A 20053-nucleotide genomic window follows, 5' to 3' on the forward strand; every position below is an offset into this window, starting at 1 on the left:
ATGGAGGACCATCGCCTTCCCAAGATCGTATTATATGGCGAGCTCTCCACTGGCCACCGTGACAGAGGTGCACCAAAGAAAAGGTACAAGGACTGCCTAAAGAAATCTCTTGGTGCCTGCCACATTGACCACCGCCAGTGGGCTGATAACGCCTCAAACCGTGCATCTTGGCGCCTCACAGTTTGGCGGGCAGCAGCCTCCTTTGAAGAAGACCGCAGAGCCCACCTCACTGACAAAAGGCAAAGGAGGAAAAACCCAACACCCAACCCCAACCAACCAATTTTCCCTTGCAACCGCTGCAATCGTGTCTGCCTGTCCCGCATCGGACTTGTCAGCCACAAACGAGCCTGCAGCTGACGTGGACTTTTTACCCCCTCCATAAATCTTCGTCCGCGAAGCCAAGCCAAAGAAAAGATATCCATTTACTGTCACTTTCGCCAATGGCCCCTTATATAATGCTTTAATCCAATTAATATACTTCTCTGGTAAACTGAATTTTTGCAATACTTTGAATAAATAATTCCATTCTACTCTGTCAAAGGCCTTCTCTGCGTCTAAAGCAACTGCTACTGTTGGTGCTTTATTCCCTTCTACTGCATGAATTAAGTTAATAAATTTACAAATATTGTCTGTTGTGCATCTTTTTTTAATAAATCCAGTTTGGTCTAGATTTACCATTTTAGGTACATACTCTGCTAATCTGTTTGCTAATAGTTTAGCTATTATCTTATAATCTGTGTTAAGTAATGATATTGGTCTATATGATGCTGGTGTGAGTGGATCTTTCCCTTGCTTTAGTATTACTGTAATTATTGCTGTTTCACATGAATCTGGTAAGTTTTGTGTTTTATCAATCTGATTGATTACCTCCAGGAGGGGAGGAATTAATAAATCTTTAAATGTTTTATAGAATTCTATTGGGAATCCATCCTCTCCTGGTGCTTTATTATTTGGTAATTTTTAAATTATCTCTTGTATTTCTACTATTTCAAATGGTTCTGTTAATTTATTTTGTTCCTCTATTTGTAATTTTGGTAGTTCAATTTTAGTTAAAAATTCATCTATTTTGCCTTCTTTCCCTTCGTTTTCAGTTTGGTATAATTGTTCATTGAATTCTCTAAAGTTTTCATAGATCTCCGTTGGATTATATGTGATTTGTTTGTCTTTTTTCCTTGATGCCAATACCATTTTCTTAGCTTGTTCTGTCTTAAGCTGCCATGCTAGAATTTTGTGCGTTTTTTCCCCTAGTTCATAATATTTCTGTTTTGTCTTCATTATGTTCTTCTCCACCTTATATGTTTGTAGTGTTTCATATATTATTTTTTTATCTGCCAATTCTCTTCTTTTAATTGTATCTTCCTTCATTGCCAATTCTTTTTCTATATTTACTATTTCCCTTTCCAACTGCTCTGTTTCCTCATTATAGTCCTTCTTCATCTTGGTTACATAACTTATTATTTGCCCTCTAATGAACGCTTTCATTGCATCCCATAGTATAAACTTATCTTTCACTGATTCTGTATTTATTTCAAAATACATTTTAATTTGTCTTTCAATTAATTCTCTAAAATCCTGCCTTTTAAGTAGCATGGAGTTTAATCTCCATCTATACATTCTTGGAGGGATGTCCTCTAACTCTATTGTCAATATCAAGGGTGAATGGTCAGATAATATTCTAGCTTTATATTCTGTTTTTCTTACTCTATCTTGCATACGAGCTGATAACAAAAATAGGTCTATTCTTAAGTATGTTTTATGTCTACCCGAATAATATGAATATTCCTTTTCCTTTGGGTGTTGTTTCCTCCATATATCCAAAAGTTGCATTTCTTCAATCGATTTAATTATAAATTTGGTTACTTTGTTCTTTCTGTTCATTTTTTTTACCAGTTTTGTCCATATTTGAATCCAAATTAAGGTTGAAATCCCCTCCTATTAATATGTTCCCTTGCGTATCTGCTATCTTCAAAAAAATATCTTGCATAAACTTTTGATCTTCTTCGTTAGGTGAATATACATTGAGTAGATTCCAAAACTCCAAATATATCTGACATTTTATCATTACATATCTCCCTGCTGGATCTATTATTTCCTCTTCTATTTTAATTGGCAAATTTTTACTAATTAATATAGCTACTCCTCTTGCTTTTGAATTATACGATGCTGCTGTTACATGTCCTACCCAATCTCTCTTTAATTTCTTGTGCTCCAATTCAGTTAAATGTGTTTTTTGCACAAATGCTATATCAATTTTTTCTTTTTTCAGTAAATTTAGCAGTTTCTTCCTTTTGATTTGGTTATGTATTCTGTTAATATTTAAATTCATATAGTTCAGCGTAGCCATTTCATACTTTGTTTATCTTCCCTTTCTGTTTCTCCATCATGACCTTTCCTTCTTATCCATTTCTGCTTTCTTGTTTTGAACACTTTATAAGACAACATTTCTAAAACATCAAACATTTTCCTTATTCTCCTATTTAAAATTTCTTTAACCCCACTATCCCCTCCCCTTCCTGAGTTGCCCTTTATCCCTTGTCGGGCAACCACATCTCCCCTCTCCATTTGGATTTGCAAATTCACTCGCAAACGTCAACTGATTTTGCAGTGACCGTAACTCCTCCCCACCCAGCAGCCCCGGAAAAGATTTCAATTTTCATATGTAACAAAGGTCACTCTTTTAATTCCCTCCTTATTCCCTCTATTCCCTTTCCCTCCCTTATTAATTCTTATCTATACTCTATATATTTTCCTCTAAATACAGATACATTCATGTATACACACTATATATATATATATATATATAGATATACACACATATACCCCTATACACACATACATATAGTTTGTGGTCATTTTTACTCTCATGTTAATGGTAAAAGGAAAGCTAGAGACAAAATTGGTCCCTTAGAGAATCAGAGTGGAAAACTGTGTGTGGAGCCTAGAGAAATGGGGGAGATATTGAACAGTTTCTTTTCTTCGGTATTCACTAAGGAGAAGGATATTGGGAGATGTGAGATAAAAAAAGCAAATTGGGTAAATATGGGGAATATAGAGATTACAAAAGATGTAGTTTTAAGGCTTTTGAAGAATATAAAGGTGGATAAGTCTCCGGGACCAGACGGGATCTTCCCCAGGACATTGAGAGAAGTGAAGGAGGAAATAGCAGAGGCTCTGGCGGTAATTTTCCAAATGTCATTAGATATGGGGATAGTGCCGGAGGATTGGCGCATTGCGCATGTGGTTCCGTTATTTAAAAAGGGTTCAAGGAGGAAGCCTGGCAACTATCGGCCTGTAAGTTTGACATCTGTGGTAGGTAAATTAATGGATAAAATTCTTAGAGATAGTACTTATAAACATCTGGATAGACAGGGTCTGATCAGGAGCACTCAACATGGATTTGTGGGAGGAAGGTCATGTTTGACCAATCTGATTGAATTTTTTGAAGAGGTGACTAGGAATGTGGATGAGGGTAGTGCAGTGGATGTTGTCTATATGGACTTCAGTAAGGCCTTCGATAAGGTACCACATGGAAGGTTAGTTAAGAAGGTGCAGTCTTTAGGTATAAATTTTAAGATAGTCAAATGGATTGAACATTGGCTGAAAGGGAGAGGCCAGAGAGTGGTAGTGGATAATTGTCTGTCAGGCTGGAGGCCGGTGACCAGTGGTGTGCCTCAAGGATCTGTATTGGGCCCATTGTTGTTCGTTATATACATTAATGATCTAGATGATGGGGTGGTAAATTGGATTAGTAAATATGCAGACGATACTAAGATAGGTGGAATAGTGGATAATGAAGAAGGTTTTCAAGGATTGCAGAGGGATTTGGGCTGCTTAGAAAAGTGGGCTGAAAAATGGCAGATGGAATTTAATGCTGATAAGTGTGAGGTGCTTCATTTTGGTAAGATGAATCAGAACAGGACATACGTGGTAAATGGGAGAGCACTGATGAATACAGAAGAGCAGAAAGATTTAGGTGTAACGGTACATCGTTCCCTGAAGGTAGAAACTCACGTGAATAGGGTGGTGAAGAAGGCTTTTAGTATGCTGGCCTTTATCAATCATTGCATGGAATATAGGAGTTGGGAGATGATGTTGAGATTGTATAAGACGTTGGTGCGGCCTAATTTGGAGTTCTGTGTGCAGTTCTGGTCGCCTAATTATAGGAAGGATATAAACAGAATGGAGAGAGTGCAGAGAAGGTTTACCAGAATGTTACCTAGGTTTAAGCATCTAGAGTATAAGGAGAGATTGGACAGATTGGGTCTTTATTCTTTGGAGCGTAGAAGGTTGAGAGGGGATTTGATAGAAGTATTTAAGATTATGAAAGGGATAGACAGAGTGGATGTGGATAGACTATTTCCGTTAAGAGGAGGAAAGATTAAAACAAGAGGACATGAGTTAAGAATTAAGGGGCAGAGGTTTAGAGGTAACATGAGGGGGAACTTCTTTACTCAGAGAGTGGTAGACGTGTGGAATGAGCTTCCGGGAGAAATAGTGGCGGCGGAGTCAATTGTATTATTTAAGAAAAGATTGGACAGGTATATGGATGAGAAGAAGATGGAAGGTTATGGGCATTGTGCAGGGAGGTGGGACTAGAGAGGGGTGTTTGGTTCGGTGCGGACTAGAAGGGCCTAATGGCCTGTTTCCGTGCTGTAAATTGTTATGTTATGTTATGTTATTACATTTCTTCATCTCTCTGCTTGTTTTGTAGTTGTTCTGCAAATTTTCTTGCTTCCTCTGGATCCGATAATAGTCTGTTTTGTTGCCTTGGAATAACTATTTTAAGTACCGCTGGGTACTTTAACATAAATTTATATCCTTTTTTCCATAAGATCATTTTTGCTATATTGAACTCCTTCCTCTTCTTCAGGAGTTCAAAACTTATGTCTGGATAGAAAAAAATTTTTTGACCTTTATATTCCAGTGGCTTTTTGTCTTCTCTTATTTTCTTCATTGCTTTCTCCAATATATTTTCTCTTGTTGTATATCTTAAGAATTTTACTAAAATGGATCTTGGTTTTTGCTGCGATTGTGGTTTCGGGGCTTAGGTTCTATGTGCCCTCTCTATTTCCATTTCTTCCTGTAATTCTGGTCTTCTTAGGACCCTGGGGATCAAACTTTTATAAATTCTCTCATATTCTTGCCTTCTTCATCTTCCTTAAGGCCCACTATCTTTATATTATTTCTTCTATTATAGTTTTCCATTATATCTATCTTCTGAGCTAACAGCTCATCTGCCTCTTTAACTTTTTTATTAGATTCTTCTAATTTTTCTTTTAAGTCCTCTACTTCCATTTCTACCATTATTTCTCATTCTTCCATGTTTTCCACTCTTTTTCCTATCTCTGATACGACCATTTCTATTTTATTCATTTTTTTCTTCTGCATTCTTAATTCTTCTTTTTATCTCATTAAATTCTTGTAGTTGACATTCTTTCACTGATTCCATATATTCTTTAAAAAAAGATATATCCATTGTCTTGCCTTTCTCTTCTTCTTCCATTTCTTTCTGTTCTTCTTCTTCTTCTTCCTCTGGATTGACCATCTGTTGTTTCCTTGTTTTCTTTTTACCCTCTTCTTTCTTGTTGTCGTTATTTTCTGTGTTCTGCACCTGCTGCTGTGTTGCAGGTGTCTCTCTCAGCTGTGGAGATCGATTCCACAGCTGTTCCCCCCTCCCGTCAGTGTGTTGTTTTTCATGTGCGGTTGCGCACTTTTACTTGGCTCTGTGAGCCATTTTTGTAGTCCAGAGCCCGGGACTTCCACTGACCTGAGGGACCGGGCTTCTCTCTCCGCGGCGGGCCTTCTCGGACAGGTAAGGCCTTCACCTTCTTCTTCTGACATTCTTTCTTCTTCTCTTCTTCCCATTGTTTTCGACTTTTCTCTCTTCACTGCCATTTTCTTCTCACCTTTATTTTTACTTTGTTGTAAATTTTAATCTTGTACCTTTGTGTTTTGTGCGTTTTTTTTAACTTTTTGGGAGAGGGCTGGAATTCCCTGACCGGCCACTACTCCATCACGTGACTCCTCTGATGATAAAATTTGAGAAGTATTTTGTTCCAAGTAAAAATGTCACATTTGAGAGGTTCGATTTTTCTCCTGTGACCAGAAGCAAGGTATGAGCTTCGACCGAAACTTCACCGAGCTTCACACACTGAGTAAGTCCTGTGAAACTGGAGATTTGAAAAACTCACTCATTAGAGACAAAATAGTTTGGGCTTAGAGAAAGATGGTTGCGTGAAAAAGGTTTGACTCTGGAAAAGGCTGCGCATAGGTGTAGGGCAGCAGAGACCACACAAGCAACAAGCCAAGACACTGCACAGGGTAGACGCAGCAGTGCCTGTGGTGAAAACAGAGAAGTGGAGTGCCAGGAGTTTCCGAAAGCTACAGCAAAGGAAATGCAGCAGGTGCAGAGGTTGATGTATTCCAATGAGGTGTCCTGCCTACGGAAAGTCCTGCAATAAATGTGGGAAGAAGAATCATTTTGCAAAGAGCTGCAAAGCTGGGGCTACCAAGACAAAAGTATATACAGTGGATGAAATGGAGGGATGTTTTTTGTGGATTCTCAACAGACTGCCGCTGCTGGGTAAATTGGAATGGATCATTCCCATGACTATGAATGAGACAGTAATTCCATTTAAGCTCGACAGAGCAGCCCAGGTGAATCTGTTATCTACAGACAATCACAAGACCCTCACCGTATAGAGCAAGATTTATCCAGTGAAATTAAAAGTGACAGGTTACTCTGGAGAGAACATTCCAGTGAAAGGGGGCTGTATGGTGACCTTCAAACACAAAGGGCACCATTGAAAGTCACAGCTACTGATTGTAGAAAAGAGAGTCCAGCCAATATGTGAAGAGCTCAACCTGGTGAAAAGAGTTTTGATCGTGGCTTCACAGACTGAAGATGAGCACACAACACTCATAGAAGAGTATGCAGGTGTGTTTGAGGGGCTTGGATGTTTACCTGGTGTACACAAGATCCACGTAGATGAGATAGTGGCTTCTGTTGTCCATGCCAGCTAGGCAGTTCCCTTTCCACTCTGAGACAAACTTAAACAAGAACTGGCATGCATGGAATGGATGAAAGTTATCCAGAAAATTGAAGAACCTACAGATTGGGTCAGGTCATTGGTCATTGTACAAAAGAAAAAAGGAGCATTGGGTCTATGTCTGGACCCAAGAGATCTCAATAAAGCTGTAGAGAGAGCATTTTAAGTTGTCGACACAGGAGGAAATCATCTCCTGGTTTTCAGATGCCAAGTGGTTTTTGCAAGCTCGAAGCGTCATCGGGGTTTTGGAAGATGAAGCTCGATGAGGCAAGTTCGAGACAATACACTTTCAATACTCCACAGAAAAGATACTTTCTTTGGCTACGATATGGGATCTTGTCCGCACCAGAAATCTACCATAAAACCATCCACATGATTTTCGAAAGTATACCTGGAATTGAAACCATGATGGATGACATCATTGTATGGGGGTCCACCAAGAATGAACCAAGATGTAAACCAGACCAGAACCACTCACATCACACCCTGTATCAGACAGGTTGTACTCCAAAGTTGGAGTAGATTTGTTTGACTGGAATGGGAAGAGTCATATCGTAGAAACAGAATTTTTCCATTTGCCCAGAGGTAGCAACACTGCCGTCAACATCCAGCAAAGCAGTTATCACTTTCATGAAAAAATGTGTTTGCGAGGCAGGGAGTTCCTTGTGAAGTCGTATCAGACAATGGTCCACTATTTTCAAGCAGTGAATTTGATTCCTTTGCCAATATTTGTCATAAAACTTCAAGCCCACATCACTCAAAGTCTAATGGCCCTAGCAGAGGGTTTTGTGATGGACGAGGGGATTTCCACAGAAGTCCAATGATTCACAAAGTGCACCACTACAGAATGGCCTTTCTCCTGACCCAATGCTGATTGGTTGACACATACAGACCAACCTTCCAATGCATGAATATCTGTTGACACCCAAAGGAGCAACACAAGGTCAAACAGGCTAAAGTGGAAGAGAAAGTAAAAGAGAAACAGATAAGACTGTGAAAAGCTGGCCAGTCCTGAAGCCTGGAGTTCAAGTGCGAATCCGAGATCACAATTCTGGCACGTGGTCCATGCAAGGATATGCGCCTGAGGAAATCCAACCACATTCCTACTAGATCCAGACAAGGAAGGGATACCCCGAGAAGGAATCCCATGGATCTACGACCTCAAGTTCCAACCCATGGTCATGACCCATCACCTGTCAGTATGCAAAAGGGGCCAGCACATGTAGAAAAGGAACATGTTGTCTAGAGTTCACAGAAAACACTAAATCTAACGCAGTACACTGGTGGAAGCATATACCAGACCAAACAAGGACTGTAAAATCACCTCAGAGACTGACTAAAAGCTGCTGAGGGGAAAGAGTCTGGCCATGGAATGTAGATACCTTTGTTACGTGGACACAGTAATGTGTATGAGTTTTCTTTAAAAGGGGAAAGATGTGTTATAATGTGTGTACAATAAAGAACTACATTTCCCAGCAGGCAATATGCATGGGAACAAAAAGTAGACTATGACAGAAGTCAAGTGCATTGTTGGTTCAAGCAACTTGGAAAAATGCTTAAGCATTAAACCCAAAGTTCTCCTTCATGGAACAAAGGTAACAGCCTGGACGTCAGGAACTGAGTTACAGGTTGAACAGGTTAGGACTTTATTCCCTGGAGCATAGAAGAACAAGGGGAGATTTAATAGAGGTATTTAAAATTATGAAGGGGACAGACAGAGTAAATGTAGGTTGGCTTTTTCCACTGAGAGTAGGTGAGATACATGGGTTAAGGGTGAAAGGAGGAAAGTTTATTTTATAATTCAGACATACAACATGCCCTTCCAGCTCACGAGTCCGTGCCGCCCAATTACACCCCATCAACACCCCCCCCCCCCATGTGTTATTGAAGGGCAGGAGAAAACTGGAGCCCCTGGGGAAAACCTACGCGGACCTGTGGAGAACTCACAGACTCCTTACAGACAGCGCAGGATTCAAACCCAGGTCGCTGGCGCTGTATTAGCATTGGGCTAACCGCTTCGCCAACCATCAGAGGGAACATGAGGGGGGAGCCCCCTAACCCAGAGAGCGGCAGGGGTGTGGAACGAGCTGAAGTGGTGAACGAGGGTTCAATTCTGACATTTGAGAAGAATTTCGACAGTAACGTGGTTGGGAAGGGGTGTGGACTGAGTGCAGGTCAGTGGGACTAGGGAGAACAAATGGTTCGGCACATACTAGAAAGGGCCGAAGGGGCCGGTTTCTGTGCTGTAGTGTTCACTTTTGCCATGAACATATGACAGAAGAATTTAGGTTGTGATTCTCTCTCATATTCTTCCCCTTTTTCATATTCACCCTCCCATTCTCATTCTCTCTCTCTCTCTCTCTTCTCCCCCCCCTTTCCCCCCCCCTCCCCCCCCCTCCCCCCCCCCTCCCCCCCCCTCCCCCCCCCTCCCCCCCTCCCCCTCCCCCCCCCCTCCCCCCTCCCCCTCCCCCCCCCCCTCCCCCCCTCCCCCTCCCCCCCCCCTCCCCTCCCTCCCCCCCTCCCCCTCCCCCCCCCCCCTCCCTCCCCCCCTCCCCTCCCCCCCCCCCCTCCCCCCCCCTCCCCCCCCCCTCCCCTCCCCCCCTCCCCCTCCCCCCCCTCCCCCCCCCCCTCCCCCCCCCCTCCCCTCCCCCCCCTCCCCCTCCCCCCCCCCTCCCCCCCCCCTCCCCCCCCCCTCCCCTCCCCCCCCCCTCCCCCCCCCTCCCCTCCCCCTCCCCTCCCCCCCCCCTCCCCCCCCCCTCCCCCCCCCCTCCCCCCCCCTCCCCCCCCCTCCCCCCCCCTCCCCCCTCCTCCCCTCCCCCTCCCCTCCCCCTCCCCTCCCCCCTCCCCTCCCCCCCCCCTCCCCCCCCCCTCCCCCCCCCCTCCCCCCCCCTCCCCCACCCCACTTCGTGCTTCTTAGAGCTGGGCACAGTAGGGAGGGGGTCGGGAGAAGTCATCGCTACCTGCGCCTTTAATTCCAGCCTGGCTTTGGGCAGCTGGGAGGAGCGAGCTCGGGGCTGGAGGCGGCCGCCGCATGTTTCATTGCAGCCCATGATAGGCTGCAGACGCCGGAGGAGCCTCCCGTCCTCTTTCCTTCATTGTGCAGCAGGCAGTTTGCAGCGATGAGCGGCGGGGTGTACGGGGGAGGTAAGCAGCGACCGAGGGAGCGGCGCATTCACCTTGCCCTGGTCGCCGGCGCAGGCTTGCAATCACATACGAAGTCTGTTCGTGCAGGGGTTGAAACAATGCGAGGCCCAGATGAACTCGCGTCCAGATGCCTTTGAAGCGCTGGGAAGGAGGTGAAGCGGTGCGCTTGAAATTGCGGAGATGTGCAGGGGCTGTCACAGCGTCGATCTGCGCTGGAGCGGGACTGGGGATCCGCGCCGGGCATTGCCTGCTCTCAGGGTGCGGGGAAAGTGGGGTGGGGGCTGGTATTTGATGCTGTTTCTGGTGGGGTACCCTCAATGTGATGTAAGGTGGCAGGACCCAGGAGGATTCATCCCCTCCGCCTCCCATAGATTCCGAATACATACACCATTCTGGAAGGACAAACCAGAAGGCTGAGTACAGGGTGAATGGTGGGTGAACAGAGGGACCTTGGGGTCCAAAATCCATGCATCCCTCAAGGTCGCAGCACAGGTTGTGGGATAGGCCTATGGGACTTCATTAGTCGGGGGAATGAGTTCAGGAGTCCAGAGGTCATGTTGCAACTCTACAAATCTCTGGTGGGACCCCACTTGGGTTCAGTTCTGGTCACCTCATCATAGGAAGGACGTGGAGGGGGTGGAAAGTGTGCTGGCTGGCTGTGTTACGGTCTGGGACGGGGACACTCCTCCCCACAGCCGAGAACATCCACGGGCAACCCTGCTGTCGGAGAGCAGCAGTGATCATCAAGGATCCACCCCACCCAGCACGTGCTCCATTCTGCTACCGTCAGGAAAGAGGTATCGAGGCCACAAGACTCTCACCCACCGGGTTCAGGAACAGCGGCTCCCCTCTACCATCAGACTCCTTAAGGACAAACTTAATCAGGGACTTGTTTAAGGACTCTTACTTGTGCACTTTATTGATTTTCTTTGCTCTTCTTGTCTTGCACAATTTGTTTACATATGTTATCTGTTTGCAGTTCTTAATTTGTTTACATGTTTACTTTTTGCACTACCAATCAGTGGTGATTCTGCCTTGCCCCAGGAAAAAAAGAATCTGTATGTGACAGTAAATAAATCTGAATCAGAGATTTACCAGGATGTTGCCTAGATTGGAAAACAAGACTTATGAGGCAGGGCTAGCAGAGCTGGGACTTTTCTCTTTGAGCGAAGAACGTTGAGAGGAGACTTGATAGAGGTCTACAAGTTCATGAGGTGGATGGCCAGCGCCTGTTTCCCAGGGCAGGATCAGAGGATGTATGCACAGAGTGAAAGGAGGGAAGTTCAGGGGAGACGTCAGGGGTAAGTTGCTTAATGCAGAGAGTTGTGGGTGCCCGGAATGCATTGCCAGGATGTGGTGGTGGAGGCTGGAAAATTAGGGGCATTTCAGAGACTCTTAGACAGGCATATGGTGAAGGAAAAATTTTAGGGATATATGGGTCAGCACAAACATTGTGGGTGAAGGGCCTGTACTGTGCTGTAGTAGTCTATGTTCCATCACATACAACCCTGAGATTCTTTTTTTTGTGGGCAACTCAGAATTACAACTTTTGGTAATCCAAAAAAAAAGTTCACAGAATATTACAGCACAGAAACAGGCCCTTCTAGTCTGGGCCACACTATTATTCAAATTTTTAAAATTTAGACATACAGCACGATAACAGGCCCTTCTGGCCCACAAGCCCGTGCCACCAAATTACACCTCATTTGCCTACATCCTGGTCTGTTCTGAAGAGTGGAAGGAAACCAGAGCCCCCAGGGAAACCTCACCAAACATGGAGAGAATGTACAAACTCCTAATAGATTCAAATCCTGGTCGCGATCGTTGGCGCTGTAAAAGCATGCGCTGACCACTGCACCAACCGTGCTGCCCAATTCTGCCTAGTCCCACTGATCTGAACTCGGTCCTTAGCCCTCCATACCCCTCCCATCCATGTACCTGTCCAAATCCTGCATTCACCACCTCAGCTGGCAGCTCATTCCGCACTCCCACCACTCTGTGTGAAGCTCCCCTAAACTATTCCCCTTTCATCCTTAACCCATGACCTCTGCTTTGTATTTCACCTACCCTCAGTGGAAAAGCCGACCTACATTTACTCTGTTTATCCCCCTCATAATTTTTAACCCTCTATCAAATCTCCCCTCGTTCTTCTACACTCCAGGGAAAAAAGTCCGAACCTGTTTAACCTTTCCCTGTAACTCAGTTCCTGAAGTCCGGGCAACATCCTAGTAAATCTTCTCTGCACTCTTTCTATCTTACTGATATCTTTCCTGTGGTTCAGTGACCAAAACTGCACACAATTCTCCAAATCTGGCCTCACTGATGTCTTGTACAACTTCACCATAACATCCCTTCTCCTGTACTCAATACTTTGATTTATGGCCAATATGCCAAAAGCTCTCTTTCCAACCCTGTCCTCCTGTGATGCCTCTTTCCGGGATTTATGTATCTGAATTCCCAGATCCCTCTGTTCTACCACACTCCTCCGTGTCCTACCATATACCGTGTACGTCCCTCCTTGGTTTGTTTTTCCAATGTGGCAGCACCTCACCCTTGTCTGCATTAAATTTTATCTCCATTTTTCTTTGCAAACCGTCCTCATGGCCCACAGTGCCTCCAAAATTAAAATAAACCCCCACAAGATGCAGAAATCTCGAATAGACGAAGAGAACTCAGCAGGTCGGACAGTTTCGGTGGAAAGAAATGGGGTGTCAAGGTTGGGGAGAGCGCTGGGTGGGGAAAATGCATCAGCTCAAGATTGAATGGCAGGGAGACTTCCTGCCGCCGTCCCTCTTGACGTCACCAGCGAAGATGCCAACCAGGTTTAGAAAAACCAGAAAGCTGAGAGGACACGTCAGCCATGGCCATGGCCGCATTGGGAAACACAGGAAACATCCTGGCGGTCGAGGCAACGCTGGTGGAATGCATCATCATAGGATCAACTTTGATAAATAGTATGTCTTGTACCGGGTGTTCTGTTTGAAAATCTTGTTTAAAAAAAAATGTCCACCTCAAAACCAGAGAAGTGTTCGAGAAAATGGCACCTTAAATGAAATATCAACACTTCCTGAAGCTTGTCATATTGATATTGACGCTGTGTAAAGGTCAGATAATTGGGTGTTTATATTGAGTTATTAAATGAGCAAGGCACAGAGAGATGTGGAATTAATATGTACAGTTGGCATTAACGTAGGTACATGTAATGGTTGATAGCCTGTTTATGTGCTTTACAGCTGAATTTGTAAACCACCATACTTGAAATGTTTAACTATACCAGTATTAAATCTAACAGTGTCAAATTTAAAAAAAAAAAAAAAAAAAAAAAAAAAAAAAAAAAAAAAAAAAAAAAAAAAAAAGATTGAATGGCAGGGCCGACTCGATGGGCTACATGGCCTATTTCTGCTCCTAATGGTCTTTATTGAGACGACAGTGGGAATGGGAAATGGCAAGTAGAAGGGGCGAGGGAAGGGGTGGGAGGTCCAAGAGGTGACAGGATATTGAATGGAAGGTGGCCTCCTTGATGAGGGGATCAAGCCTGAAATAATGGTTATGTATCTTCATCTTTGTTTGACCTGTTGAGTTTTTCCAGCATTGTGTTTTAACTTCAACCACAGTGTCTGCAGACTTTCCTCTTTTACTTTTCCTTTCCTCCCATCTTCTTCAGTACAGTATCTTATACCTTCTCCCTTCCCCAAGCTGCCTCTCCTTCACCACCATTCAGGGCCCCAAACAGCCCTTCCAAGTGAAGCAACATTTCACTTGTGTATCTGCAGGGGCCGTCTACTGCATCCGCTGCTCCTGTTGTGGTCTCCTCTACATTGGAGAGACTGGACGCAGTCCGGGACATCCCTTTGCTGAGCACCTCGGCTCCGTTTGCTGCAATCGTGGGGATCTCCCAGTGGCCACCTACTTCAATCCTCCCCCCCCCCCCCATTCCCTTGACCACATGTCCATCCATGGTCTCGTGCACTGCCAGACTGAGACCACTCGCAAATTGGAGGAACAACACCTCATCTTCTGTCTGGGTCCCCTCCAACCAGATGGCGTTAACATTGACTTCTGTAGTTTCCGTTTAAACCTGCCCATCTTCTTCCCCCAGACTTGTATAATAAACTTGTCTTGATATTTAGTCCAAACCCATTTCTCGGTCTTCATTCTGTCAGTTTTGAGATTCATCGAGACCAGGTTTATTTTTTGCAAACAAAGGCGTGAAGTCCAGATCCCAACATTTTTTGGTGCGAAACATCATCCTCAAATCTCCTCTCTCCTTTGGTGAAGCTGGTCTCCATTCCCAGTCATTGATCCTTCTGTTGCAGGAAGTGGGTCCTTCCTGTCCCTCCCTCTCATCTTCCATCTGCTTTCTCGGTTCCAATGCCAAGCCACCATGGGTAGCGGAGCGGTCCTTGTGACGCTGATACAGTACCGGCTCTGTCTGTAAGGAGATGGTACACTGTCCCCCTGTCTGCGTGTGTTTTCCCTGGGGGCTCTGGTTTCCTCCCACCATTCAAAACATACAGGGGTTTGGGGCTCATGGGCTGGAAGAATCAGGATTTATTGTCATGAACAAGTCATGAAATTTGGTGTTTTATGGCAGCATCATGGTGCAAACATTCATATTATAATCACCTTACGACATTACTAAAAATAAAATAATAGTCCAGCAAAAGCAAGACAGTGTCTTTGGTTCAGTGATTATTCAGGAATCTGACGGCGGAGGGGAAAAAGCTGTCCTTGTCTTTAGGCTCCTGGACTTCCTTCCTGATGGTAGCAGAGTGAAGAGGGCGTGGCCTGGGTGGTGGGAGGTCCTTGAGGATAGAGGCTGCTTTCTTAAAACACAGCCTCTTGTAGATGTCCTCAATGGAGTGGTCTGGTGCCCGTGATGGCGCAGGCCGAGTTAATAACCCTCTGGAGTTTATTCTTGTCCTGAGAGTTGGTGCCTCCGTACCAGGCAGTGATGCAACCGGCCAGAATGCTCTCCACGGTCCACCTGTAGAAGTTTACGAGTGTTTTCAGTGACATAATGAATCTCCTCAAGCACCGCACAAAGTAAAGCCGCTGGCGGGCCTTTCTCGTGATTGCTTCGACATGAAGGCTACAGGCTATGTTGACGCCCAGGAATTTGAAGTTCTTGACCCTCTCCACTGCTGAGCCCTCGATGAGGACAGGGTCATGTTCCTCTGGTTTTGCTAACGTTGAGCACAAGGTTGTTAGCGTGACACCAAGGCCCTGATATTCTCCTGTACGTTGAAATGAAATATATTCCAAGTATGATTCCAACCATTTCCAGTTTTTAAAAAAAAAAAAACCCTTCACCCCAGGAATCAGTCCAGCGATGGATAGAATGGGTGTTAGATGGCAATGCGCTGAATGGTCTATATCTGTGAAATATACTTCCTGATGGACTCTGAACTTTTGCAAGGGCAAAGGTACCCCTCTTCAAACAGGCAAGCCAAACTGTCTGCAATAAGCCAGGGAGTGTCTCATAACTCACTGTACATCTACAGAGAGATTCTTCTGTTATAAAGACCAACGTTTTGGTTCACTCCACTAATTACTGCTGGGACTTGCATGCTCTGGACAGGAGGTTTAATTCCTAGAAGTACTTCCCCATCAGAAACAGTAAAAAAAATCCCAGTTATCCGGAATGCAAGCAATCGGCAGCCTCAAGCAACCGGCAAACAGAATTGTGAAAAATAAATACCATAGGTAAAAAATATATGGATGTTTAAAATTGCCCCCCCCCCCCCCCCCAACAATGGTCTGTTCACCAATCCACACAATCTTGAGCAACCGGCATTTTTGCTTATCCAGCATCTTCCATTTCCCATAGATAACCGGATAGGGTGTAGTGGTTAGTACAATGCAAATTCAGCTCCAGTGATCTGGGTTTGAATCCTGCGCTGTCTGTAAGGAGTTTGCACATTCTCCCCTGTGTCTGTGTGGGTTTTACCTGGGGGCTCTGGTTTTCTGCCACTGTTTAAAATTTACTGGAGTTGTAGGTTAATTGGGCGGCACGGGCTCATGGGCTGGAAGGGCCCTTTTACTGGTTATCTTTATTTCCAACATTCACCTCCTCTTCAGTCCAGCACTGGCCTGTCTTGCTCCATCTGTCCTCTCAATCTTTGGCACCTGTCACTCACCTGTCTCCTCTCCCTACCCGGGATCTGCCCGTCATCCCGCCCCCGTCTGACTGGGGGATCAAAGGGAAGGAGGTGCTGAGGGTTGGAACCGGTGCCCCGTGCAAGAGCGGTTGTGGGCAGGTCCTACATGTTCGTTCGTGTTGCTGAGGTGGGAGGGGTGTTCCTGCTAAGCGTGACGTCTCTTTTTTTCCCTTCATCAGATGAGGTGGGAGCTCTCGTCTTTGACATCGGTTCATACACAGTGAGGGCTGGTTATGCTGGAGAGGACTGCCCCAAGGTACGTTTTGGCAATGACACTGCCTTGCCAGGCTAACACCGTGCTGCACAGGAACAGGCCCTTTGGCCCACAATATTCATTCAGACTGTGATGCTCAAATTAAACTAAAACCCTGCTGCTTGCTAATACATAGACCATTACAGCACAGTACAGGCCTTTCAGCCCAAGATGTTGTGCTGAACCATATATTCCTTAAAATAAATGACTAAACCCTTCCTACCCTGTAACCCTCTATTTTACTTAAGAGCCCCTAATGTTCCAGCCTCCACCACCATCCCTGGCGAGGCATCCCTCTGTGTTTATATAAAAAAAAACAAAAAAAAAAACAACCAAACAAACTTACCCCCGACATCTCCCCTAAACCTCCCTCCCCTCCCTTCACTTTGTACAGATGTCCTCTGGTGTTTGCTGAATCCCCTGGGAAACAGGCGCTGGCCATCCACCCTGTCTATGCCTCTCATAATCTTGCCGTCCTCTGTTGTCTCCTCTCATCCTTCTTCGCTCTGCTAACCTTGCCTCATAAGAATTATTGTCCAATCCAGACAACATCCTGGTAAATCTCCTCTGCACCCTCTCCATAGCATCCACAACTGTTGTGGAGGCCAGGTCATTGGCATCGACATGGAGGCCTCAGGGCAGATCTTCAGAGATGTTGGCATGCAGAAATTCGAAGTTCTTGAACCCTCGATTAGGACTGGTTTGTGTTCTTCTGATTTCCCCCTCTTGAAGTCCACAAGAAGTACCTTGCTTTTTTCGTTGGAGTGATGTCATCAACAAGCTGATCTATCTCCCTCCTGAATGCTTCCTCATAGCCATCTACATTTCTGCCGATGTTGGTGGTGTACTTGGCAAATTTGTAGACGGCATTTGAATAGTGCCTGGCCACGGTCATGGGTGTATAGAGAACTCTGAGCAGATAAGGCAACATTTGTAGGAGGGGAAACTGAGTTTCAGGTTGAAGACGCTTCATCAGAACTGGGAAGGACACAGAAGGTGGGTGGAGAGTGAATGTCTCTGATGAGATATTACCAGGGGAACCATAGTAAACAAGGCTATCATCTATCAATGAGTGAGTGGGAGCAGTAGGAGAATAAATTTAAATTCCCCAGCTTCTCTGGTGAAATTTTAGTTTGAGAAGTCTCTACTTAATCTGTAACGTGACTGGAGTGTGTAATGGGGAAGTATAGAGAGACTGTAACTCTGTACCTAACCCATGCTGTTCCTGCCCTGGGAATATGTGATGGGACGGTGTGGAGGGAGCTTCACTCTGTGTCTGGCCTGACCTTGGGAGAATGTGATGTGACAGGGGAGTTAACAGTAAGTAACCCACACCTGCTGAGCCCCTGAGTCTCTCACTTCTCCTTCAAATACCCTGTTCCCCTCCTCCTGTTTTCATCAAAAGAACACCCAATCCTCCACATCCTCTCTGGTAGTCCAAGGGGTGAGTTGAGGGGCTGCTCACAGTCTTGCAGCCGGCGGGGGAGACAGGAAATGGGTGCGTATGACTGACCTCACCCCGTTCAGCTTGCCTTCTCCAGGCCGATTTCCCCACGACCGTGGGGCTTCTCAACCATGATGAGACTGCGCTGGACATCGATGGGGAGAAGGACACCAAGTCCGGGAAGACGTACTACATCGACACCAACTCTCTGCACGTTCCCCGGGAGGGCGTTGAGGTCATCTCACCCCTGAAAAATGCCATGAGTGAGTGGGGGGGTCAAGAGGGAGGGGGTCAAGGGGGAGAAGGGTGAAAGAGGGGGAGGGGGGTAGAAAGGAGGGGGAGAGGGATTGTGAGGATGGAGGGAGAGGGGAGTGAGGAGCATTTAAACCTCGTCACTTGACACCTTCCCCATTGCGCCCCTCCCTTCCCTCTTCCCTCCCACCCTCTCTCCCCTACCCCACCCACCCTGGTGTTGTGCCCCTCTGCCACTGCAGTCGAGGACTGGGATTGCTTTCAGGCCATCCTGGATCACACCTACACCAAGCACATCAAGTCTGAGCCCAACCTTCACCCAGTTCTCATGTCTGAGGCACCGGTGAGTAGAGGAGGGGTGGGGGCTGCACTCAGCAGGGTGGAAGGGGCTTTTGCCGGCCGGGGAGGGGGTGTGGTGATGGAGGGTGGGGGGGCTTCACTGGCCATGGTGGGGGGGTGGTGGGGTGTGTTCACTGGGTTATTGAGGTAGGGGGACTTTAATGTCCGTGGGAGGATTATTGAGGGGTGGATTTTGCTGACCGGGGTGAAAGTTATTGGTGGGAGAACCACTGGGTTATCAGCGGGGGGCTTAACTGACCATCTTCCCTATTGCAGTGGAACGTCCGGGCCAAGCGAGAGAAGCTGACCGAGCTAATGTTCGAGCACTACAACATCCCTGCCTTCTTCCTGTGCAAGACCGCTGTGCTCACCGCGTATCCTCCCGGCGGCTAAAGAGAATTCAAAGATCATAGCTACTGCCCCAGCTATCTCTTCCCACAGGAGCCTGGGGTATATTGAGTCCAGCCCCGGAGACTTATCAATCTTGATGTTTTTAAGAAGATCCAACACTTCCTCAATCTCCACATTGTCCAGCACACAGGCCTGTTCTATTCTCACCTCACCCTGATCCTTTTATCTTGTGAATACTGAAACAAAGGTGTTCAGGACTGCCCCAACCCCCTTCATCTCCAGTCACATATTACCACCTTTATCTTTCAATGGTCCCACCTTCATTCTCATCATAAAGACGTCTCTTTATTTTACTTGCACATTGAGGAAGAGGTCTGGCCTGAAACGTCGGCAATATATCTTTACGTCCTCTTGGCGCTGTGAGACCCAGGTTCCTCCAGCATTTTTGTATTTTTACTGCAGATTCTGCACACCTTTGTGTCTCTCAGGATTTACTTGGGGTCTTCCGTGTTGACTGGAAGGGAGACCTCGTCCGTGGTGGGAGGTGGGATCCAGCCCGCTGGGTGTTTCTTCCTGCAAGCGTTGCTGAATCTGTCCTTGACTGGCGCCTTGCTGCAGCTTTGCCAATGGGCGATCCACGGGCCTCGTCCTTGACAGTGGGGCCACTCACACCACTGCCATCCCGGTCCACGATGGGCTACGTTCTCCAACAAGGTGAGCTCCGTTCACCTCCCCCTGCTCTCCCTGCTCCTCCTCCCCTGCCCCTTACTCCCTCCTCTCTTCCTCCTTGCCCCTTCCTCCCTCTGCTCCTCCTCCCCTGCCCCTTCCTCCCTCCGCTCCTCCTCCCCTGCCCTTTCCTCCCTCCGCTCCTCCTCCCCTGCCCCTTCCTCCCTCCGCTCCTCCTCCCCCACCCCATCCTCCCTCCTCTCCCCCTCCCCGCCCCTTCCCCCCTCCCCGCCCCTTCCCCCCTCCCCGCCCCTTCCCCCCTCCCCGCCCCTTCCCCCCTCCCCGCCCCTTCCCCCCTCCCCGCCCCTTCCCCCCTCCCCGCCCCTTCCCCCCA

General features: G+C 46.4%; 1 protein-coding gene across 1 annotated transcript in view; it reads left to right on the forward strand.

Annotated features, from left to right (window-relative positions):
- The first annotated feature begins 10125 nt into the window (after positions 1-10125).
- The window catches only part of LOC138753047 (actin-like protein 6B), a 42414-nt gene continuing 32486 nt past the window's right edge, over positions 10126-20053 (forward strand). The window contains 7 exon segments of the mRNA XM_069915640.1: positions 10126-10193; positions 16534-16610; positions 18149-18314; positions 18546-18646; positions 18919-19016; positions 19612-19687; positions 19689-19707. Coding sequence (XP_069771741.1) covers positions 10169-10193; positions 16534-16610; positions 18149-18314; positions 18546-18646; positions 18919-19016; positions 19612-19687; positions 19689-19707 — 562 coding nt within the window. The 5' untranslated portion in view covers positions 10126-10168.

The sequence above is a fragment of the Narcine bancroftii genome, chromosome 2 (genome assembly GCF_036971445.1).
Source record: "Narcine bancroftii isolate sNarBan1 chromosome 2, sNarBan1.hap1, whole genome shotgun sequence".
Lineage (NCBI taxonomy): Eukaryota > Metazoa > Chordata > Chondrichthyes > Torpediniformes > Narcinidae > Narcine > Narcine bancroftii.